Source organism: Epinephelus lanceolatus, chromosome 12 (genome assembly GCF_041903045.1).
Source record: "Epinephelus lanceolatus isolate andai-2023 chromosome 12, ASM4190304v1, whole genome shotgun sequence".
NCBI lineage: Eukaryota > Metazoa > Chordata > Actinopteri > Perciformes > Serranidae > Epinephelus > Epinephelus lanceolatus.
This window is the reverse complement of record NC_135745.1, coordinates 35,246,033-35,271,142: the sequence shown is the minus strand read 5'-3', so window position 1 is coordinate 35,271,142 and position 25,110 is coordinate 35,246,033. Positions and strand designations below refer to the sequence as shown.

The following is a 25,110-nucleotide window of genomic DNA, read 5'->3' as shown; positions in this document are numbered from 1 at the left end:
CAGGTGCAGCATTTGGCAGACTTGTCGGAGAGATCATGGCAGCCATGTTTCCTGATGGCATACATGCAGTCGGCAACGTGTATCCCATAGTCCCCGGCGGTTATGCTGTCGTTGGTGAGTTCTCTTTTTCTGTAATTCACCATTTTGTATCTGATTTGCCTTGATAACTAATTTTCAGGCCATTTTTCACTTTTCCTCTCTCCTGTGTGATTGGAGTCGTCCCCGCCACAGAGGCTTCAGACTTCATACCAGCTTATAGAATGTGACTGATGAAAACTGATTCCACTTAAATTGGACTACATTTTGGGCCGAAGTAAAATAGAAAATCGTTCCATACAAAATTACCACGGTCGTGACTCACTGGTTAGCGTGACAGGAGGGCGCTAAATGTTATGAATTAGAATGACATCCCGCAGAAAATCTGGTTTGGATTTGCTGTCTTGCACGAAAATCTTCCCTGATTAATCACACACAGACAGTGTGCACATTCAACATCACATTATACAATCTAATGTTTAATTCCTGTTAAAAAAATATGTTTGATCTCCTCTAATAACTGCATTAATGGTTTTAAAGAGGCTAGACAGAAAAGGATTTTTCTTAAATTCCCTCCTACACAGGTGCTGCAGCGTTGTCTGGAGCAGTCACCCACACTGTATCCACAGCAGTCATAGTGTTTGAGCTGACTGGTCAGATCTCCCACATCCTGCCTGTGATGATCGCTGTGATCCTGGCCAACGCCGTGGCCCAGGCGCTCCAACCATCACTGTACGACTCCATCATCCGCATCAAGAAACTCCCTTATCTGCCTGAACTGGGCATGGGACATCACGAGTGAGTCTGCAGCGTTCACATTAGCCACCTGTTTGTTTTCAGTGAATGCTCAGGACGGAGCAGCCCCTTGTATTTATATTTTTTATTCTTTTTTTCTACTGATTCTGTGCCCTCATTTGTTTTGTATCTCCTGTCTCGCTTTTCATTTCCTTCCCTTTCTTGTTTCTGTGTCTCTTTGCTCCCCCTTCTCATCACTTCCTCCCCTCTTCCATGTTTCAGGAAGTATAATATCCGTGTGGAGGACATCATGGTCAGGGATGTGCGCTTTATCACTCTTAACTCTTGCTATCGGGACCTGCAGGAGATGCTGCTGACTGGTCATCTCAAAACACTGGCCCTGGTGGAGTCCAGCGGTGAGTGCATGGCAAAAAAAACCCCATCTTTGTAAGTCTCAGGGTTCAACTTCATAGTAGTGCAGCAGTCCTGTCAAATTTCAGGACTCAGGCTACTGGTGTTTCGATTCAAGTGTTGATATAATACCAGGGTTTCAGTATGGAAACCTGATTTTCAGGAATATGAACGTGTTTTTCTATAAATATTAAAAAAAAACAGCACAAAACAGAATTAACCACGCTGCTTGTGTGATCTTAATGTAACATCTATTGCATGTCTGTCCATCCTGGAAGAGCGATCCCTCCTCAGTTGCTCTTCCTGAGGAATCTACTGGGTTTTTTTACAGTTTTTGAGGGGGAGTTTTTCCTTATCCGCTGTGAGGGTCCAAGGACAGAGGGATGTCGTATGCTGTAAAGCCCTCTGAGGCTTTATAGATAAAATGGAATTGAATTGAACACACAGGAAGTTTAACTCTAGAAGATAATGAATTTTTGGTATTTAAGAGTTTTTGATACCTAATTCCCTGATAGACACAATTGTCAACTCGTTACACTCTGTTTTCATCTTCAGTCTGGCACTGCTCTAATTGATTCTGTTGGAAAGGGAGATTCAATTTCCCAAAACCAATCAACGCACCAGGGCATCTGCCTGAACCTAATGTGATTTTAAGTCAACCCTTATCTGCCCCACAATGCACCGAACCCTGATTCCTGTCCCTGTGGGTGGTGGACCCGCAGGGCAGCTGTGCTCAGCCCTACAGATTGGGTAAGGTGCTCAGACATCCAGAGGAAGCTCGAAGCTTACGTGTCGAAAGGGGTCAGTCGAGGTGGTTCCGACATCTGATCAGGATGCCTCCTGGGCGCCTCCTGTTACAGGTGTTTCGGGCCTTGGGGGCCCCCAGGAAGAGCTGGAAAGCATTGCTAGGGAGAGGGACGTCTGAGGTGCTTTGCTTGGCCTGCTGCCCCCGTGACCCAGCCCCGAATAAGCCTGTGAAAATAGATGGATGGATGGATCTAGCCACATCTCTATTTTGTCTATAGTGCTCACCATTGTTGTAATTACTCCTCAGTGGTTCTGGCGCACAATTTGACACCGTTTGAAAAACAGCTTAATAACGGCGTTAGTCCAGCCTTTGGTGCTGATTGGATCATTTTGTATTTTAACTGAGAAACCATTGTTTAATGTTACGATGCCAGTCAACTCAGTGGAGTGGGCAGATTCAAAGGTCTGGACGCAGCAGATACCACATCCAACAAGCAGTCAGGTTAGATATTCAGTCTTGTTCAGGACAAAGAACTTAACTGCTTCTCAGTTGAAATGATGTCACCAATTTTGATAGGATTATTTAAAGAATATTATAATTAAAGTTATTATCTGTCACTTTTATCTCATTCCCCTACTTAACAAATTTCCTGTCACCTCTGTCTGTCCTTTTCTGCCCCTCCTTCAGACTCCATGATCCTGCTGGGCTCCATAGAGCGCCTGCAGCTCCAGTCGCTGCTCGCTCTTCAGCTGGGCCACCAGCGGAGACTGGAGTACCTCCGCCAGCTGGCCCAAGACAACGGCACCCACAATCACCTGCCCAGCCTGACCACCGACAGCACGCCCAGCTCCCCCTCCTCCCACACCAACACCAACGCCTCGTCCAACACCAGCGCTCGCCAAGCGGTCCGCTTCCTGGTGAGCACCCAACAGGTGTGAGGCGTCCGGGGGCGCCAGGGCTGGGCTGGGGCCAAGTGTGGGTTGGGTTGTAGTGGTAGACTAAAAGTGGATCAGCCACAGCATGTGTGAAGCATGTAGCAGTAGGTAAAGGCACAGATGGAGTTTTTGGACAACTGTTGTGGTAAGTGTTTACTGTTAACTGTGAATGTGCTTTAATCCTACATTAACATTAACACATGTCTTCTGTGTCTCTGTCGTCTGTGCCCTTACCTGTGCTGTCCTGTTTGTTTATGTGCATGTGCTCATATTTGTTTTTTTCTGTGGCCTTGTTTGTATTTGTGTATGTGTGTTTGTGCATGCGTGCTTGTGTCTGGCTTCCTCTGTTAATATATTTTCCATGTAGATCTCCACAGAGGAGTCTTCCTCCTTCAGCCCAGTGGTTTCCAATGTTCAACTTCCTCTGAAATCTGCCTTGAAAACTGTGTCCGCCATCAGCAACACAGAGACGCCAAATAGTATGTACTTTACGTCGCTGCCAACCTGGAATACTGAGAACAAACACATTGAAATAATAATATTTCAAATCCAGATGGAATAAAAAACGATTTTTGTGTGTTCTCCCCGAGGCTCTCAGACCCTCTCCTGTGCTGACCAAGACAAAGAGCTGCTGGAGGTGAGCAAGATAGAGGGATACCATGTATGTGTGGGTGCAAGTGTACCGTATGAATGTGACATCGTATACGTGGGTGTGTGTGCTCTCTCTGAGTCCACGCGTATGCTGTCCTCCACCTCCTCCTCCTCTGCCTCCTGCTGACGGGCAGGATCCACCCACAGGCAGCAGGGTTTTCCTGTGTGATCTCATGCTGTCAAGTTTTGTTTTAAAACTTTTGTGAGTCACTACACAACACATTCACTGCCAGTCAAACGTTTTTGAACATCCTACGTGTTAGCATTTTTGGTTATATTTTAAAACACAAAGGACTGGACAGCGCTCCAGTTTGACTTTTTAATGTTGCCACAGGGATGTTTCTTACCTGAAACATCCGTTATATCTTAAGCAAGTAGTGCAGCGCCCGTTCAAAACATGCCTGTGCTAGAGTTTATGCATCATTTGCTAACAGTCATTTGGGACCAGGCTATTTCCTGGAACAAAAAACCCTTCATTCCAAAAGTTACATTGCTGATTCTTGAAATGTTTGCTACAGTGTAACATCTCCAGTCTCTCTTTTTTTATTTGTTCTTGAATGTACTATAGCGAGTGACAGAGAGGAAGCTATACCCAACTGGCAAAATTGAAGCCAACATCAAAGTACCAAAAACTGCAGTTCCTTGAATGACCACTTGAGGCTGGCTCCAGAAGCGAGTCAATCACCGCAGACACCGATGTTAAAATGCCCAACTTTACAGCAGAAATGTTCACAGCCTGGCACAAAAAACGTTTTACGTCTCGTTAGCTAATTTCTTCATTAATAACATCAACTCACCCATTTTAATCTGTCCAGATACGGTCATTTCCAGCTCCAAAAATCCAAGATGGCAACGGCAATACACCTGCCAAGTGTGAAGTTGATCAGATGAACAATTGTCAGGAAAATCAAAGGACCGACAGACAGACAGAGACTCCTCTCACTTTAGTTAGATGCATAATGGTGTTTTGTAATGTCGTAAAGACATTGTCGACGCACTGGTGGGTTATTCATTATTCAAACACACAGAACTTTATTCCAATTTTGTTGGAGATCCCAAAGTTTACAAAGTACCAGTCTGTCAGGATCAGTTTTGGGGAAATGTGTACAAACATACAGTATTTCCATTTGATGAAAAAATTGAGTCATGGGTTTAAATATTTCACTCTGTGTAAATGTCATGCAGCTCATAGTTACCAAACTCTTTCTGTAATGCCCCCTTTGTGAGCAATGAAATCCCCTCGTCCACAAATTTTGAGAAAAGTTGAAATGTTTTAAAATAAATTTAATCAAGAACATGAGCCAGGCATTTCTTTCTTTCTTTTTTGGTTGTATTAATGAACAACACTAAGGGTCTAAGGGTCTAAATGTTCATCATGCTGTTTAGCTGCTACAATGTTCACTTGTTCGCCACCTTAGTTCAGCGTGTTAGCATTCTAACATTCACTAATTAGCATCAAACACAAAGTAGAGCTGAGACTGATGGGGTTGTTTTCAGGGTATTTGGTCACGAACCAAACTGTTTGACAAATCAAGAGTTTTGCCACAAGAAGAAAAGTCAAAGGATCATCAAAGTTATTACATTTCATCCTGAGGGAAACATGGATGAACAAAATAATTGTGGAGACATTTCACTGGAAACCAAAAAGCTGATTTAATAATCTGTAACAGTGTCAGTCAGGGTGGAATTATTTCGTTTTTGTCGACCTTTAAGCTCCTTAAGGGGACATTTGAGGGAAAAGAAAGTGCTGAACAAAAATGTTAAAATGTGAGGTGTTCAAATACCTTTACTCCAGCAGTGTCTCTACCATCCAGTGTTGTATTAACATTGGGTTCCATGTACAGATTTTGTGCCCTCACCTCACCTTCATTCGTGGTGTAATAATTATACCCTTTCAGCAACATTGTGCTCACATCTCAGGGACTTCTGGTAAAAGTCAGACTGGGATCCAGTGTTGCAGAGACACCATGTAAGGGTGTCAAACTGTTCGCTGATGCTGTGTTAATGTTGTGCTGTGTTGATGCCTTCTCTCCCCGACTGGAAGAGCCCGGCTGGGCCGGCTCCTCCTGAAAAAAGAAAGCCCAAGCCCAAACGAGTGAGGATCTCCATGGCGGTAAGATTGTCTGCCGCCTAGAGACTGTTGCTTAGTAACCGTTGCCTTGCGACACACACGTAGTGAGTGCTGGACCAAAATATTTATGGTGCACTAGTCAAAGCATTGGAGTGGCTTTGCAGAGAGAGCGAGAGAAAGTGTGTGTGTGTGAGAGAGAGACGGGGCAATTTCTTTGTTAAGTGGTAACGGTTTCATCATCTTTTCAACATCAGTGTTAAACCAAATGTTACATCAGCTTTCTCTCTGTTAGTGCTCGTTCTGTGTGTGGTGGTGTCATCATGTCTTTTGGAGAATTTGTTTTGTGTTTAATTTGAAGGTGCTTGACTCTTACAGTTGGTGGTGTTATTGGTGTTGTCAGTATAGTTTTATGGGTGCTGGGTTCACAGTTTGACCTGTTAACCAAACTGTGCTCTCACCTTTACCTCTGAAACTCTCCATGTAAGTCATTGGATTACAGCTCTGTATTTCACACACTACACTGACACCAACAAACAGATCCCCCCCTCATATTGCTCCCTGTGTAATGTGTGTGTGCTGGTACACTCTACAGTGTACACAATGGTGTGAATTGTACTATATACATACTATGTATATAAGACTCAGTGTGTGTGTGTGTGTGTGTGTGTGTGTGCGTGTATGAACAGGGACAATGCATGTCTTACTCTGTTTTGTCTTTTAGGACTCAACTGAAGTGGACGATTGCATGAGCCCATCAGATGTGAGACCCACACAAACAGAAAAATAAACAAATTTAGTTTTACAACTCAGAGTTTAGAAGTTTTAGTGTCTTGTCCTGCTTCTTGTTGCAGATAGCAGAGTGGGAGGAGCAACAGCTCGATGAGCCGGTGGATTTCAAGAACTGCAAGATTGATCCCGCTCCTTTCCAGCTGGTGGAGCAAACATCTCTGCATAAGGTATCAACAGAAAGTACTACATAACATTGACCTTTCTGTCAGAGCAGCTTACTCTCTTAGTTATACGATATAAATATTTAACAATAAATGCCTAGACAACCTTTATTTTTATCATGATTTTTAATTTCTGACCATATATTTAGCAGTCACCTGATTTAGACATGTTACAAACTAGACAAATGTGATGCTTTCAAATTCAAAAATGCAAATCAAATGCAAACACCTCCCTCTGAGTCCGTATCCAGGCCATGACCCATCTCTCCTCCTTCGCAGACTCACACCATCTTCTCTCTGCTGGGTCTGGATCACGCCTATGTGACCAGCATGGGACGTCTGGTTGGAGTGGTCTCTCTCAAAGAGGTGTGCACGCGTTTCCTTCAATTGTTAAAGCTCCTGACAGAAACTTTCCTCTGTATGTCATCATTAAATCATCATTTTTCCACTTGAGAAACATAGCCAAGGTGTGACCATTTCTAAACTGATTCATGCCTTTATTTCAAACTGACTCAACTACTGTCACACACTTTTTACTCGCCTCCCAAAAAACCCCACTGAGAGACTTCAGCTCATTCAAAACTCTGCAGCTAGCTCGCTAAATACTTTAAAAACAAAGCTAAAAACGTATCTGTTCACATTAGCCTTTAACTAGCTCTGACTTTCCTGATACAGGTCTGAAACTTTTATGCCTTTACTTTCTATTTACGCTTCACGCTGCTAAAGCTCTTTTAAAATCTTACTTGATTTTATGATTTATAGTTTGTTCTGCATTTCTTGTATGAAAGGTGCTATATAAATACAGTTTATAATTATTATTAATATTATTATTGAAGTGTGGTTGTGTGAGGTACCTATTCATAGTCAGTGTACCTACAGTAGATGTCCGCATGCCCCCAGTTTGGAGAAGCATACAGCAGTACCAACATGGAGGCTGAGTAATGCACTGCTGATGTGGACAAGGGCAGCAGTAAAACATATTTTAGCCTCCTAAAAAAAGGCCAACCTGAAAAAAATATATACACGTTAAGTATAAGTTATATTTGGGGTATTTTTACTGCTTTACCTTGCTGCAGTCCATTTAGACGGGGAACTGAGGCTATGAGCTATGCTCTCCTCAAAGCCAGACTCCATTGAGAAAAACAGTAATTTAACATCACAGAACACAGGAGCTGCTGGTCTAACGTTGTCTAAAACAGTTAGTTAGTTTGTGTTATTGTGTGACTTTGGTGTTTAAAAGGGGTTAGTTCAGATTCACTTAAGTCACACAACCACAAAATCAGATGAACTTATCAAGGCAGCAGTGGACCAGCAGCTTCCATGTTCAGCGAGCTAAAATTACTGTTTTTGTCAATGGAGTCTGGTGGCTTAGACAAGAGCATAGATGGGGAGTGAAGCCGCCAATGCCCTCCCTGTCAGAGAGGGCTAGCAGCATCAAGATAAAGTGCTGAAAATATTTTTAACATTGTGTACACTTAAACTGATTTTTTTGCCACTTGACATCTGCTGTAGGTTATACGCACACTATGGATAAGTACCTCATACAACCCTACTTCAAAAGATCTGAACTTTGTTTTTAATGCTCACCATCTATCATCCTTTTCTGCTATCTTTCCCTTTTTGTTTTTTTTTTTTGTTGTTGTTTTTTGAACTGTTTTCGTTCTTTTCCCCCGGCTGCCTGGGGCTCTGTGTCTCCAGCTGCGTAAGGCCATCGAGGGCTCAGTGACAGTGACTGGAGTAAAAGTGCGCCCTCCATTGGCCAGTTTCCGTGACAGTGGGAACACTGCAACTGTGTCCGAGGTAACAGAACTACACAAGCTGTGCATCCGCCACAGGGGGCTCTCGTTGCCACGGGAACCCAACCACCCTCCTAATGTGGAGGGACAGCCAGATCTCCCGTACAAAGAGATCCCCGTCAACTTCTCGGACCAAACGAATTTGCAGTTTGAAACCGGCCCCGGTGACGCCTCGAGTCAGTCGTCGGAGTTGGTGCTCCAGGAGAGCCCCTCGTTCACCGAGGACCAATCAGAGTTTACTTTTGACTGCAGCCCCTCCCACACTGAGGAGTCAGAGCTGGCCTGTGACTATGACCCCCTCACCTACACTCCTGAGCCGGACGTCACAGAGCAAGAGCTGGGGAGTTCAGCTCTGAACAAGGACCAGTCAGAACCTGTGGGAGAGGGTGGCCCCACCCACACTGAGGATCGATCAGAATGATCAGAGGGGATCCATGCTGTCGCCTCATGAATGTTGACGTTTCTTACATGTGTAGAGGTCACTCTCACCTCCAAGTCCAGCCTAGATACCTGTGTTTCTAACGTTGTTGTGGCGTGAGTGGACGAGTGAAGGAGAGCATGTGTGAATTCTTTTTTTTTTTTTTTTTTTCCAAACTGTGCAGATGTTTGTTTCAAAGGATGACGCTGGCTTTATTCTATATTTTTTTACTGTCAACAAATCCAGTGCGTTTGTTTAATTCTCTCTGACCTCCCTCTCCTGTTTGTGGCTTTTCGATTCCAATTGAAGATGCAAATCTTTAAAGAGGAGTGCCTCAGATTTGACACATCAAAGTCTGTTTACAGGTGTTTGAGAGCAACATTGCATATCTGATAAAAATTATACGAAGTGATGCCACTTGAATCAGCATTGGTTTGAAGATTAAAACAAAAATCTGTTGGTGTGAGCTCAGATAGAAGACCTGTCAGACCTCTTAAGATCCTCAATTCTGCTTGAGGCTAACAGCTTGAGGCTACTAGCTTAGAGCAGCATTCACACCAAATCAGGCGTTGCGGCAAAAACGCCATGACATTCATTAGAGTGTGGGTAGTGCGGTGGTGGGGGCCACAGGGTATGCCGAAGGAAATCACAGCAGCCTGCTGCAAAAAGTTAAAACAGACTCACCTTTTTAAGAAATGCAACCTGACATCGCACTGCAGTAGCCAATCATGTAACCGGCAATCAGACCGGAAGATGCTGCAGCCCATGGGAACACTTATACAGTCTCTTTCTATCATTGCTGGTAACTTTTAAGGTGGAACGTAAACTTGTAATGTTACTCAATGCATGAGTTGATGACGTGAAGCAATCACAGTGAATTTCACTGTTACAACTTTAACCATTACTGAAGTTTTCATGTGACATACGCTTTAAGTAATGAGTGGATCTTCAAGCGTTTATATACAGTCAGGTCCATAATTATTTGGACAATGATACAGTTGTCATCATTTTGGCTCTGTACACCACCACAATGGGTTTTAAATGAAACAATGAATACCTGCTTAAAGTGCAGACTCTCAGCTTTCATTTAAGGCTTTTTTCAAAAATGTAGTATGAACCGTGTAGGAATTACAACCATTTCTTCACACAGTCCCCCAACTTTAAGGGCTCATAAGTATTTGGACAAACTAACATAATCATCAATTAAACAGTCAGTTTTAATACTTGGTTGCAAATCCTTTGCAGTCAATGACTGCCTGAAGTGTTGGACACATAGACATCATCAGATGCTGGGTTTCTTCCCTGGTGATGCTCTGCCAGCCCTTTACTGCAGCCGTCTGCACTTCCTGCTTGTGTTTTGGGTGTTTTGCCCTCAGTTTTGGCTTCAGCAAGAAAAACGCATGCTCAATTGGATTCAGGTCAGATGATATGACTTGGCCATTGCAGAACATTCCACTTCTTTGTCTTAAAAATGTCTTTGATTGCTTTTGCAATATGCTTCAGGTCATTGTCCATCTGCACTGTGAAGCATCGTCCAATGAGTTTTGAAGCATTTAATTGAATCTGAGCAGATAATGGTGCCCCAAACACTTCAGCTTTCATCCTGCTGCTCTTGTAAGCAAGACAAGACTTCACTAGAATAAATACAGAGGGTTTATCACAAGATGTAAACCATTGGTTAGCCTTAAAAATGGAAGGCCAGATTAGAGTTTGTCAAAAACCATCTAAAAAGCCTGTACAGTTGTGGAACAGCATACTATGGACAGATAAAACAAAGATCAACTACCAGAATGATGGGAAGACAAGAGAAGGAAGAAAGGAAGGAACTGCTCATGATCCAAAGCACACCACCTCATCAGTGAAGCATGGTGGAGGTACTGTTATGTCATGGCCATGTATGGCTGCCAGTGGAACTGGTTCTCTTGTATTTATTGATGATGTGACTGCTGACAAGAGCAGCAGGATGAAAGCTGAAGTGTTTGGGGCTACATTATCTGCTCAGATTCAACCAAATGCTTCAAAACTCATTGGATGATGCTTCAGAGTGCAGATGGACAATGACCTGATGCATATTGCAAAAGCAACCAAAGACATTTTTAAGGCAAAGAAGTGGAATGTTCTGCAATGGCCAAGTCATATCATCTGACCTGAATCCAACTGAGCATGCGTTTCTCTTGCTGAAGCCAAAACTGAGGGCAAAACACCCAACACACAAGCAGGAAGTGCAGACGGCTGCAGTAAAGGGCTGGCAGAGCATCACCAGGGAAGAAACCCAGCATCTGGTGATGTCTATGTGTCCAACACTTCAGGCAGTCATTGACTGCAAAGGATTTGCAACCAAGTATTAAAACTGACTGTTTAATTGATGATTATGTTAGTTTGTCCAAATACTTATGAGCCCTTAAAGTCGGGGGACTGTGTGAAGAAATGGTTGTCATTCCTACACGGTTCATACTACATTTTTGAAAAAAGCCTTAAATGAAAGCTGAGAGTCTGCACTTTAAGCACGTATTTATTGTTTCATTTAAAACCCATTGTGGTGATGTACAGAGCCAAAATGATGACAACTGTATCATTGTCCAAATAATTATGGACCTGACTGTATATGAATTTCGACAGGGACGACATATATTCCAATCCTCACTCAGAGTTTTGAAAAAAAGCATTGCAGAGCCATATTCATGTGGGCTCCGGCACACTAAACCCCTGAGCTTGCCTGAGAAGGACTAAATGCACAAACCTGCTGTTTTTAAATATCCCATAGAGAGAGACTCTCACTGCGGCCTGTTCTAAAATGTCGGCGTGCAACTGTGTTCTATGGATGATAAACGAGGTGCAGACTTCCATCTGCGTCACCGGTTAAGAGGAAATACAGTGAATGCTGGACGGAGCAGTGAGTGACAACAACCCCGCCCACATTTAAGGGTACTGTTTGCAGTGGAAACGCTAAACAGACCTAGGGTCTACGTACCATGTCTGAAGGGTTAATTTTGGTTCCAAACATACCTTACCGAAGGCGTTTAGTGGACCCAAATACAAAGACTAGTTTGGATTTGTTGACAATAAGAAAAATATAAAACATTACCAGCTGTATCTTTTAAAGTGTGTGTGTGTGTGTGTGTGTGTGTGTGTGTGTGTGTGTGTGTGTGTGTGTGTGTGAGAGAGAGAGAGACTTTTTGACACTTTCCTTGCCATGCTCAGATTTGGTTCAGACTCTTAAACATAATTTGAGTCTTTGTGCCAAAATAACATCCTGTCAACATGACTTCAGTTACATTTAGGGCTGAGTATCATTTGAAAATATTACAGTACCAGTACCCAAACCAGATCCCTGAAAGTGATACTAATACAAGAAGAGTCCTTCTTTTGATCCCCATAATGTAAACGGTGTGGCGTGTATTATGGCCATAATTTGGAACGTTTTGGTGGCATCTCGGCACGCTGGACTGCAAACTCTGCCGCACTAGACTTCACCGAAATGCAGACTGTATGTGTTGTAGCTGCTGTGTACCCACACAGATACAGCAGGTTCCCTCTCCCTGAACATTTTAGGAACTAGATACTAATTACTGTGGGAAAAAACGGTAAATTGATTACATGGGAAGGTTAGTGTAAGGACGTGTTGGTGTGGTTGCCTGGCAACAATAAAAAAGTGCAGCAAGCCTTTTTTTACCTGCAAAATATATCTGTGTGATTGGGGCCTTAACGGTTATTAATGTGTTTATCGAGCCCTTTGGGTGTCAGTGTAAGTTTGTTGGGACCATTTGATGGCTCCCTGTCACTGTGTTACCCCGTGCTAACTGGGCAGACGTTAAATTGACTGTTTGCCAAAGGAGAGCATGTCCGGAGATGGCAGCAACAGAAAGTTTGCTGATGAGTTGTGGAGTTGGGACAGAGTAGGATCAGACACCCGGCACAAAAGGATCTAATGCAGGTATCGTTTGACGGGAGACGCGTCAGTACTACTTGGTACTGGGTTATTTCGGCTGATAACTTGAAGGTACTGAGAACTGATACTCAGCCCTAGTTCCATTACAAGGAGTGAAAAAAGTCACATGCAAATAATGTAGAGGGAACAATATAAGGAGCAAATAATGGAGAAGAAAGCACAGAAGAACAAAGAATATTATTCCAATGAGCACATGATGGTATGATTTCAGACTACTACCTATTTATTAGCACTGGACTTATACTAGAGGTCCAGAATTCATGGCTAATAATTTTAAGATATAGAGGTGTTGGTTATGTGTTGGCTTATATGCAATAAATTTACAGTAATAATGCTGTCGAAGGTGGTTTAATAGCAACAGTGACATCATTAGTTTGACTCCAGTGTTCACAACACATATCTTATTTTTATTTCTTTATTTTACTAGCAGCTGTTGGTGTCATATCAGCCCCCGAAGTCCCCAGATCGACTGGGATCTACTGTTCAAAGGCAGCTTCAGTTCCAAAGGTCCACCAAGCTTAATACAGGGCTCCGAATACTGGTGAAGCACATTGTAATTACCATGAGTATAATTTCCTGCACATGTAGCCTCGTTTGGCTTCAGAGGAGCTGATTCAGTGAGGGCAACTGTCAGTCCTGTCACTTGAGCTGCCTCTACATCTTCTGCTACGTGAATTTAATTGCGTGTTTAACGTGTTTCTAGCATGATTAAAGGAACAACACTTGAGCTCCGAGCGAAAGATACCGGCTGTTGTACAGAGCACACAAACACACCCACACTTATACGCACACGTGTATGCGGCCTGTAGATATTAACACCGTGATATGTTCCACGTATCTTTACAACAGAGTACATTTAATCCAGCCTGGCCTCCAAATGCAATGTCAAGAAATGTAACTAAGCACAGTGATAACCCACAAACTGTTGTAGAGCAAAAGTGCGTGAGTCCTCGTTACAACCCTCAAATTGATGTATTTTTAGCTTCATGCAATTTTTGAGCCATGTTTCAATTTTATGTGACGTCATTGCAGCACCAACTCATGTTTTGTCTGCGTAAACATTTGTGCAACGATTTATTAACGTCTTAACCTTTCGTTTGCATATAGAATGTGAAATAGTGCTCGCCATATAAGATAACGCATAAGGAGTTAAATGTAGAGAGTGTATAAGCTAATTTGCAGCGTATCTAGTTAAGCAATAAGTCTGTAGTATCTCCCTTTATATGGCACTGGCCTGTATATGCTTTGTACATATGAACATACACGGATGAGATCTACGTACACGCTATTGTACATAGGAGAATTATGCATTTGAAATCCAACAGCCATCGTTATTTTTCAGAGGACATGAAATTGTTTTTGTACATGAGTGAATGATTAAATTAAAAAACACCTTTCAAAGAGAAGTTGTGTGTCTTCTTCGCATGTTTGTGTTTGTGAGGGGAAAAAAAGACACCACACACTTCTTTCAAAAAAAGTCATTTATATATATGCAGGACATTCAGACATTCAGTATCAAACATAGCCCGACCCACATGACACTGCATGACCCAGAGGAAACGACACTACAAAATATCCATAGAAAACCAATGCAACACATGACTCTTCACAAAAATGTACAAAACTCAGTTTGAACAACAGCTTTACATTCTGGTTGAACTCTCCAATCAATATATATATATATACTGTTTACAGCAGCGATAAACGGAGCGAGATCAGTACATGGAAGGCCTGGAGGATGACAGACAGAAGGCAGCGAGTGGAGGAGACATGATCCGAGGAAGAGGAGGAGGTGGAGAGAACTTAAAGGGACAGTTCACCCTTAAATCAGAAACATATTTTTCCCCTCTAACCTGTAGTGCTGTTAATCAGTCTAGAAAGTCAACAATCTGATTTGATAAACAGCTCCACAGGCGAGAGGAACAACATGTATTTTTGATCTTGGGGTGAACTGTCCCTTTAACGGTGAAAGCAGAATAGATTATGTCATATCCAGAATCAACACGGACTCAAAGAGACATAAAGATGGACAACACATCACATCAAATACTCTTTCTTCTCCTCTACCTCATCCCTCTCCTCCTCTTCATCGAAGGACGCCACTCCAGAGGAGGCCCGGTCAGAGAAGAAGCTCCTCCGGCTGGAATGCCACATTCGAAACTCATGAAACACGCTGCCTTCCTCCTCCTCGTCCTCCTCGTCCTCCTCTCCAGGGGACTCAGAGTGAGAGGTGGAGTAGCAGGAGTCGAACCTGCTGCTCCTGGCCCGAGGCCTCCACTCAGGCTTGTGGTGGATGCAGACCTCACTGCTCTGCTCCTGCAAAAGAGCTGGCTGCTGCTCCTGGCCATCTAGCCTCTCCTCCTCTTCCTCCTCCTCCTCCTCCTCCTCCTCCTCCTCTTCCTCCTCCTCCAGGAAGGGACTCATGCAGTCGCTGGGTAAAGTAGGTGAATTGGTCTGGGATGAATGTGGGTCATTGTGAGACGCAGGCCTGCCACAGAACAGGCTGCCGCTGCTGGAGCCAAGGGGGCTGTTGGAGGGCGGAGCCTCGCCAGCTTCAACTTCAGGCTGGCACGGCACTCCGCTGGTAGGATTGGATGTGACTTCGTCTGAGGGAGGAGCAAAAAGTCAGAACACCTGGAGATGGATGGATAATTGAGGGAGGGGATGGGGAAGGGGATGAGGATGAAGATGAAGATGAGGTTTTGTCAGTGAGGACGCAGAAATGAACATGATGGGTGATGAAATGGACAAAATGGTGGCGACTGTGGATACCTGCGCTCTGGCTGGAGATGGTTTGTTCGTTGGTGTGGGAGTCCTCATCGTTGGAGTCTTCCTCCTCATCGTCATCTATGGACGCCCAGGCTCGCAGTTTAGCCTCAGCTATGGCAAATTGCTCAGCCACACCTAGCGGGGACACAAATTAATGCAGTGATTTTCAGAGTTTCTTTTTTATTTGTGGTTTGTGACCCTTAAAAGGAAACCTGTGATCAGTTAAACCAAATGCTGATTTTTCCCTTTTGTTTTTAGGGGTGTTCTAATACCATTTTTTCCCTTCCAAACCGACTCTAATACCTGAACTTGTGTATCAGCCAATACCATGTACCGATCCAATGCTATTGTGATAAAATAAATAAATAAATAAATAACAGCTGTATATTATTGACCCATTTCCTAATCAAGAGACTACATAAAAAATACAGGACCCATTTTAAGTAAGTTTCTAGACCATAGTGTTATGGAGATCTTCTTAAAAATAGTAAATACAGAGTTTTAATCTTGTATATGACATTATCAACTTTAATAAATTACCTGGTATCGGATTGGTGAACTTATATTCACACAATGTGGCTCTCACAGTCTATATGGGCATAGATTCGGGGGAGGACGCAGGGGATACGCAACCCTCAATATTTAGAATGTGCATTTTTTTATTAAAATGACTTTAATTTATTTATTTATTAGAGGATTTTTACATTCACACCATAAACTGATGAAAATGCACATATTGGTGCACAAAAAATTTCAAGAATGAAAGAATTTAAGTGTTTCGATGGAGGACCCTGAAGCTCCCTGTTTTCATATGTGTCCCCACCATTATTGTAACAAAACCTCCCTTGGATGTCTTTAAAATATCAGAAAATCGTAACAATAAACGCCAATCACAGTTTCCCAGAGCCCAAGGTCACATCTTCAGATAGCTCACTTTGTCTGACCAACAGTCCAAAGTGCAAAAATATTCAGTTTGTAATGATAGAGAGCAAAGAAAGCCCCAAAATATTCACATCTGGTATCAGGAAATGTTTTGCATTGTTGCTTGAAAGGTGATTCAGCTCATTAATCCATTGTTTCGGCTCTTGTCAGAAGCTTTTTTGAAATGAACAGAGCAGGAATAAAGTGTCCTTATATCAGAGCATGGATCAAAGTGTGAGGAAAAAAGGCTTTATGATGTACATGATGTACAATCACTACGTACCCCCCCCCCCCCCCCCCCCTCAACATTCTCTCTCTTGATCAAACCACGTCGATGTCACTGGCGCCAGAGAGGATGAGTCACAGCCAAACAACAGGAGCTGTTGTACCATTGGTGGGCAGTGAAGTGTTGTGGGAGAGTGTCTAATAGGCCACCATCTGCTGCCAAGACAAGCCGTCACCCAAGAGACAGCGCGGTGGGCGGAACGGACCGCTGACATACAGGAGTTTTAGGGGATTAGGTGCATGACAGAAGGTGGAAGCCTGCCAGGAGATGATGCTGGAGCTAAACCCGGGATAAGTAAGAGGATGCACGTGCACACTCAAACAGACACCAGCTAGTTAGGCAGCAAAAGCTGGATACAAAACTTCTCCTTGGCTAAAGGTCACAGAAATCAACACCCGCAGCTGTAGGCATGGGATGATACGAAAATGTCATGTCACGATTATCCTGTTTCAAGTAACTGTAATTTACGATATTATCCTGATAATCATCAACATGTGCTTAAATCTCTCTAAAACTATGGAAACAAATAAGAGAGACAAGTATTTAAATTTCAAAAGCCACTGAATTTATAGCATTGAAATATTTTACTCTGAAAGCCATGTATCTGAATTTATTTGTTCCTATTTGAATTTTTAAATTAAAAAAAAACAACAATTCACATATTCAGATTAAAAAAAATAAAAATGAAAGTTTCACAGTTAAAAAAATAGAGTCAATTTGCTCAAATTGAATCGGTCAAATTTAGTTAAAAATATAACACTATTAAAATTTGATGGGTCAAAATGTTCAGGCTTGATTGCTTAATCCCTTTTCTGGGTATCTTGTATGTTGCTGTTTAATTTGTGTTGTGTTTTTAAAATGTATTCATTAAGTATTCACTGCCTGTAAAAATTCAAGTACTTAAGTCATTTATTTTCTTCCATATCAAACATACTAGAATTACTTTTTATTTTGTTGAGAAACAAATATTTTTCTTGCATCACAGGACACATGTTTTTTACTTTTTTGCAGGGAAAACAATCTTAAAAAGTCAGGTTTTGCAACTATTTGAAATTGCATTGTATCTTGCAATGCGACACATGCCGATGGTTGATTAAGATCTCTTGCAGCCTGTTTTTGCAAAGTCTCTTTAGGTGCTGTTGGACATGATATTCACAGTTATTCCGATAGTTAAAATTCACCAAGAGCAACTTAATGTTATTTTTTCTTTTATCAGTCAAGATTAAATCGTATATCGTCCCATCCCTACCTGCAGCAAACCGGGCCTCCTTCTCTCCCTCGGTCAGACGGCAGTAGGAGCTGAAGTGTGCAGTTGGAGGTGGGTCTGCAGGTTTGGGCCAACCTTTCCACTCAATGAGGTGAGCGACCCGGCCCTGAGCCAGGGAGGTGGGCTTCGTCACATGGTCCCTCACTGCCTGAGAGATACCTGCACACAGAGCAGCAGAGGTCAGAGTCTGAAGCTCTAACTCATTTGGTAATCATCAAGTAAAAACACACAAAGAAAGTTATTACCATTTAAGGAGGATCTGGCCAGTGCTGCAAACTCTTGGATGCCGACACTTTTCCTCGAGTCTGCCGGAGATTTTCCTGACTTCGGAATCATTTCACTCTCCTCAAATTTCACCTGCAAGACACATCAGATTTCAGTGAAACTCCTCGTTTTGCACCACATGCACGAAAGCAGCAAATAAGCTCAGTTTAGTCCAGATCTGTGCGTCACATCCAGCACTAGTCAGCTATTTCCACAAAGCAGTAAATGTTTACTTTGCCAATATTTACGCTGTGAAAAACATTCTAATAGCATCTCAATGAAAAGCTGAAAATCAAATATGAATCACAGGATAAACACGTGAGCTGTGGCCTCCATGCCAAAATAAATGCTTCATCCCAAACAGAGATCCATACTGCTTTTTAATAAACAGACTTTTTCCTACCTCTTCATCTCTTTGTCTCTCCCTCCTTTCTCTACTCCTGGACCTCAGCCTCATCGTGGACATGCAGAGATGGTGTCACAGCGCAGCAAACCAACACAACTAAAAGTCACAGCTTGGGTTTACTGGTTTAAACCATGGGGCAGACAAGCAAACAACTATGCCCTACATTTACTGCACAGATGCTAAAGCCAGGGTAAGCCGGTGAAACCGGTTAGAATGGTTGGGATTGAGGGAGGTGAGGCAGCTGAGGGCAGTGGTAACCATGCGTCGGGGGCAAACATATGGCATGTGACTAACTCCAGTAAGCAGCTCCAGCCAGGCCTGCTCACCCCAAAGCTGCTGATCTCTATTAACAGTGATATTGCTACCCAACTTTATTACACGTCTAAAACAAACACACATATGGCTGCACCCAGTGGATCTGGTGTGTCACCTAAATCTGCGCGGAGTATGTCTTGTTTTTAGGGCAGGTGTGTCAAGCAGTAAACATGTTGCCCAAACACTGTGCACTGAGCACGTGCATGACTTGACAGATACCCTTAAGCAGATCGGCTCCAAAAGCAGCTAAGAAAGAAGAGGCTGTGGTTAGAGGCTTACGTGAAAGTCAGAAATGACAGGAAATGTGTGTCAGAGGCACACAGGCAGGTAGGGAGCTGGCAGGCAGTGATATGAAAGGTGCAAACAGCTCTTACAGCTCCTCAACGCTCCTCGCAGGCAAACTTCTGCTGCAAACACACACCTGTGAGCACCGCGGACGTCACTCATGCTCAGCGCTGATAAACACACCACATGTTCAGCATGTGGAGCTCTGTGCGGCTCCCCTCCTGAGACCCAGACACACAGATTTCAGCACCGCTCAAAATCACATCGACAAAAGGAGACTTAAAGGAAATCTGCTTTTACTTTGAATTGTTGTGGGTTATAATGAGGTCATATGCCACTCACTCACTCTATAATGGTTCCTTCTGCAACATTTTTTACATCATGTCCTGTAAAAGCAGACTAATATCGCATGTCACAGGTTACATGTTTTTATTTAGATCATTTAAGTGACCAGACAAGGTTGGGGAAATAATTTTGGGGGGTTTCTTGCCTTTATGAAGGAGCAGCTGGAGAGAGAAGAGAGGGTATGACGTACAGCAAAGGGTCACAGGTCAAACTTGACCCCGCTCGCTCAGCCTATATGTGAAGGATGCTCCACCAGGTGAGCTAGAGGTCATCCCAACAAGCAAACATTCAAGAGAAGTGGGAAAATTATATAAAGATATGCAGCATGACAATATTTTTCCTCTCTGCTATTCGATTAATCATCCTGTGACCACTCAGATTTATCTGGTGACCTCGTGCAGGGGTCCCGACCCTTAGGTTGGTAACCAGGGCTGTGAACAGTATGTAGGTCACATCCTCTCATCTGGTTTAAACTTCTCTGTTCATCTGTTGATGCAGTAATCTGTTATAGTGCTGGAAAGATTAGTCAATTGATAAGTCGACAGATGAAAATTTAATCAACCGCGATTTTGATAACTGGTTTAAGTCATTAAAAGAGTTGTCAGCTGTTAAATTAATAACCTAATAATTGATTTATCAGTTTGAATGACTTGTGTAAAGAAATAAAGTCAAAATTATCTGATTATCTGAAAAATTTTCAGACATTCGAGGACGTCATCTTGGGACTGATCCACATTTTCACCCATTTTATAGACTGAACAACTAATTAATTAAGTCAACTTTATTTATATAGCACATTTAATACGACAAGCGTGAACTCAATGTGCTTTTAAGATACATCATACATGACAAACATAAAATATCATGTAACATAATAAAGTGTTACACATATAAAAACGAGCAGGACATGATGAAAACAAAATAAGAAGGTATTATTATCATTATTCTTAAAAAAGGAAAATAATAATAATAATAATAATAATAATACTAATTCCTAAGATTTGATTTCAGGTACAATGAGTCGACCTTTATTAGATGATCTATTGGATCTCTCTGCTGTGAACTCATAATGGTGGTAGTTTACATAAGAAGGAGCTAAACCATTAAAGCATTTAAAAACAATTAGAAGTACTTTAAAATCATTTTTGTTTTACTGGGAGCCAGTAAAGAGAAGATAAAATAGGAATGATGTGGTCAGACCTTTTAGTTTTTGTTAAAACGCAGGCTGCTGCATTAATTGAGGAGGTAATGGACAGATTAATTGACAATTAAACCTAATTGCAGCCCTTGTCATTGATTCACAGCTTCTCAAAGGTCTGATTTTTGTCATCTGTCGCTGTAAACTGAACATCTTTGTGGTTTTGACTGTTGATTGAACAAAAAAAAGGACATTTGCAGCCTGTATAGACTAAATAATTTATAGAGAAATCACTGACAGATGAATCAATAATGAAAATAATCACTAGTTGGATGCTCTGAGATTGTTCCCTTTGATATTTGCCTCTTCTTTCTTTTTTGAATCCGTGCACCTGCACATGATTTGGCCCCTCTGGAGCAGTTAATTGTGTAATGTTGCTTTTAAAAACTCCCTCTTCAACATGCTGATCGCCAGCTGACAAATGCTGCTAATTGGCCTTCACCCACTCTGATAACACGTGGAGCTGTTTGTGATCAAGTTGCCTAAAGTCCCGTTTTTTTCACGAGGTGTTTGGATTATTGAGTCGACTCCCCGCAGAGGCAGACTGCTGTGTGCCTTTTTGACACGAACACGACTGAACACGTCCAACAGGATGATGGTGTGACATCCACACAGCCTGTGATGTGACTTACAGGACCAACAAGTGGGATCGAGTTCAGCCAGTCTGAGCCAAACACCTTGTAGGCCTATCTGGCATGAATGAATGGAGGGAGCTGCAGTGCTCATGTGATGGCTTGTTATTTTTCTCTCTCTCTCTCTGTGGAAATTCAAGCAACAGAAGCGACACGCTGACGGCTGAATAACATCACCCCGCCATTGATGGGTGCAGGCCTGTAGCCTGCAATTACGGGGAAAATAACGCACGAGAGGCGCGGATGCAGCAGCAGGGTATCCTGGCAACCTCTGAAGTCTCCATCTGCATACCAATAGCTCCATACCTGCATCGGATAAACATGCCAAGAGCTGCCTGCCCTTTCTATGCACCTTCACGGCTCTAACGATGCTCGTGCGCCTGTAATGATCCCCGTCTCTCTCGGTACCTACCTGTAAGTCGGACCGCGGCGGCTCATGATAATGCGCTTAATTGTCTCCAATCCGATCAACAGATGATAGCGCGCGGTGTGTGCCCCTGCAGCAGCTCTGCAGTGGATCATTAATGCCACTCAGTCGGCGGAAACATCTTCCTAACTCCAGCATCAGGTCTCCAGCACAGACGCACCATTTGTTGCTCGGTATATGGGTTACATAGGCTGTCCAAATGTCTCCCGATGGCAAGCGTCATCAACGCAAGGCGGTGTCACATCCCATCTCCCCCCCTTCCTCCCTCTCCTCCTCCTCCTCCTCCCGGTGCAGCCAAGATCAGGATACAGTAACCTGCAGCTTTGGCCCCGGAAACCACTGCAGCTCATTTTGTCTTTGTTTTAAAATGTACTTTACTGCACACACCCGCAGTCATTTGGTAAACACACTGAACATGCAGGGTGGACATGCGGTTCATGTGTGAAATGTACTGCAGTGTGATATCAGGGAAAAGCTGGAAGATCCAAACATAATTTTGTTATAATAAAAAAAAGACTGCAGTCAAGCTAATCTGACCGTATTTGTCTGATATAACCCGCAACATGGGACTTATTAAAAATAAATAAATAAAACCAAAGACATGCATTCAGGTGAAGTGAATAACTTTGATTATTTTGTTCCAATGCATTGTTCTGCTGAGAAACCATTCATGTGGATACCACCTGACATGTTCCACCCACTCAAACACCGTTGCAGACCAAGTACCCCCCTCATGGCAACAGCACTCCCCAATGGCAGTGGCCCCCCAGCAGGATAATGCACCATGCCACACTGCAAACATGGCTCAGGAATGGCCCAAGGAATGTGACAAAGACCTCAAAGTGTCAACCTGGCCTCCAAATTCCCCAGATCCTAATCTGAATGAGCATCTGTGGCATGTGCCATTAACCCACCTCACAACCCACTGGACTAAATGGATCTGCCACCAACGCACTGGTGCCAGACACCACAGGACACTCCCAGAGATCCTGTGTCCATGCCTCGACAGGTCAGAGCCAAGTCCGATCCAAGGAGGCCCCACCTTGGATTAGGGGTACATCTGGGGTACTGGCACATCACAAGAATCCTTGAGCAGATTGGGACCTGGGAAATTTTGATCGAAGGTTTGATAACCAGTTCTTTTTTCACCCCTATATTCACCTTTGGGGGTACCCCGATGAAACAACCAAGATCCAGGAATACATCATGAAGATGGCCCCCAAAGATGAGCTGCTAAGTGAATACCTCAGGCAGCAGAAGAGGATGATGAACCATGGAAGAACAAACCCCTGCGCAGCATGTACCACCGACAGATTAAAGAAGTGGCCGTCATCAAGACATCCTAGCAGTGGCTGGAAGAGGCTGGACTGAAAGACAGCACAGAAGCTCTTATCATGGCAGCACAGGAACAGACACTTAGCACAAGATCAATAGGAGCAGGGGTCTACCACACCACAGCAGACAGGACCCCAGGTGCAGGCTGTGCAAAGATGCTCCTGAGACAGCAGGGTGTAAGACTCGAGGCTGTGACCCCCAAACTGGGAGAGTGGCTCCAGCAGATTTCAGGTACATCTGAGGTCTCTGTCCAGAAGAGTGCAGTCCTGGGAGCAGCTAAGATACTGCGCAGATACCTCAAACTCCCTGGCCTCTGATAGAGGACATGAGCTTGTTATTATTGCCCCAAAGAAATAAGAAAATGCAAAGTAAAAAACTATGGGGTCTGTTAAAGAAAAACAAATTAATATAATTACAGAAAATTGGAATGTAATGGCAGAAATGCAGCATGTTTGTAATAGCAAGTGTGTAATAACCTGAATAGCAAATGGTATTATTTTTCTTTCTGGTCTGCAGAGACAGTCGCAGACTCAACAATCAGAGACAACCAGGACACCATGTACGGAGAGCCACCCAATGATGTCACCACCCAAGCCATTTCTAGGACATGACAGAGCAGTCCTTCACTTTCGGCTACGAGGACACCACACACTCTCAAGCCCTGGACGAGGAGGAAGGTAAAACTGACTCTATATACACCATGACTGTGTCAATCCTATGTATTTAAATGATTAATATTCTGTGTATGTGTGTGTGTGTGTGTGTGTGTGCAGGGGTGCTGGGGCCATCACAGCCACTGTTACAGCTGTCTTCCTGGGAGCGTCTGTCCTCCTCGCCCTCGTCGTCATCACACTCAGGAAGTTCACCACTTCTTGGACAGATAATTAGCTCCACAGGTAAGAGGAAAAATATGTATTTTTGTTTTTGGGGTGAACTGTCTCTTTATTAATGCTGAAATGATGAGCGGATTAATCGAAACAGTATTTCAATATTTAAGTAATTTATCAAGCCTGAATGTTGGAGACCTCTCTAGTTCGATATGCTCATTTTCTGAAGTGAGTATCTTTTGGACTCCTTTTGGAAGTCACCATTTTGGATTCCGGGACCTTGTGATAAACATTTTCCCTGACTATATGTACTGGTATATACACATGTGTGCGCTGTATATTGTGGCTGCTTGAAGGTGACTGAGTACATTCAGTCATGGCAGGAAAGAACTGGGTCAGTGGTGTTTCTGCAGCCCATTTATCCCCAAGGTGACCTAGTGGGTCAATCCAGACACGATACACAGAGGCACCAATTTAACTTTGTCCTCTCCCATGCTCAAATTATAAATCTCCACTTCCCTGCATGTAACTAATTGGAATCATTTTAATGTAAAGGTAACATGACACCTGGGAGTGAGTCGAGTCGCCGGCCGCTGTGACTGATGAATGATGATGAATGAATTAAACTGATGTCAGACACGTTGAATTTCTATGACCTTGACTGTTTAATGTAGAATGAACGGACTGCACTTGTATAGCACTACGAGTCACATTCACCCATTCACACCCATTCACACACTGGTGGCCGAGGCTACCACACAAGGTGCCACCTGCTACTCAGTTTTAACACACTCACACACCAATGGAGCAGCCATCGAGAGCAATTTGGGGTTCAGGATCTTGCTCAAGGATACCTCGACATGCGGACTGCTGATCTTCCAATTAGTGGACGACCCGCTCTACCTGAGAGCCACAGTTGTCATGGTGACACCATGGCTGATACCCAGTCCCCTTAAAAGGTATATGTGGTACTATGCAGGATAGCTGGTTACCGTTTATCAGCATGTTTGCCAGTGCAAGTGACAGTAAAAGCCAACCCCAGATTTACTCTCGTTTGGTCTTTCACCTCACTATACTTGAGTGTTGTGTCTCTTGGATGCCTGCTGCTTATGGTCCGGCACCTGGGGTCTCAT

General features: G+C 43.2%; 2 protein-coding genes across 7 annotated transcripts in view; one reads left to right on the top strand and one right to left on the bottom strand.

Annotated features, from left to right (window-relative positions):
• Nucleotides 1-14,106, top strand: part of clcn2a (chloride channel, voltage-sensitive 2a) — a 63,368-nt gene extending 49,262 nt beyond the window's left edge. For 4 of the 6 annotated variants that reach the window (XM_033637485.2, XM_033637484.2, XM_033637482.2 and 1 more), the window contains 11 exons: nt 4-114; nt 621-834; nt 1,054-1,187; nt 2,618-2,862; nt 3,233-3,344; nt 3,456-3,502; nt 5,561-5,629; nt 6,309-6,347; nt 6,439-6,543; nt 6,817-6,903; nt 8,236-14,106. In XM_033637485.2, coding sequence (XP_033493376.1) covers nt 4-114; nt 621-834; nt 1,054-1,187; nt 2,618-2,862; nt 3,233-3,344; nt 3,456-3,502; nt 5,561-5,629; nt 6,309-6,347; nt 6,439-6,543; nt 6,817-6,903; nt 8,236-8,754 — 1,682 coding nt within the window. In that variant the 3' untranslated portion in view covers nt 8,755-14,106. The remainder of the gene's footprint in view (nt 1-3; nt 115-620; nt 835-1,053; nt 1,188-2,617; nt 2,863-3,232; nt 3,345-3,455; nt 3,503-5,560; nt 5,630-6,308; nt 6,348-6,438; nt 6,544-6,816; nt 6,904-8,235) is intronic. The other 2 variants (XM_033637483.2, XM_033637487.2) reach the window with 2 other exon arrangements.
• A 63-nt stretch (nt 14,107-14,169) lies between these two features.
• Nucleotides 14,170-22,070, bottom strand: fam131aa (family with sequence similarity 131 member Aa). The gene is made up of 5 exons (XM_033636569.2): nt 21,801-22,070; nt 18,189-18,300; nt 17,926-18,102; nt 15,473-15,604; nt 14,170-15,306 (listed from the first exon to the last, which is right to left on the bottom strand). The coding sequence occupies exons 2-5, from the start codon at nt 18,277-18,279 to the stop codon at nt 14,738-14,740; spliced, it is 969 nt and encodes a 322-aa protein (XP_033492460.1). The 5' UTR covers nt 18,280-18,300; nt 21,801-22,070; the 3' UTR covers nt 14,170-14,737.
• Nucleotides 22,071-25,110: the final 3,040 nt, after the last annotated feature.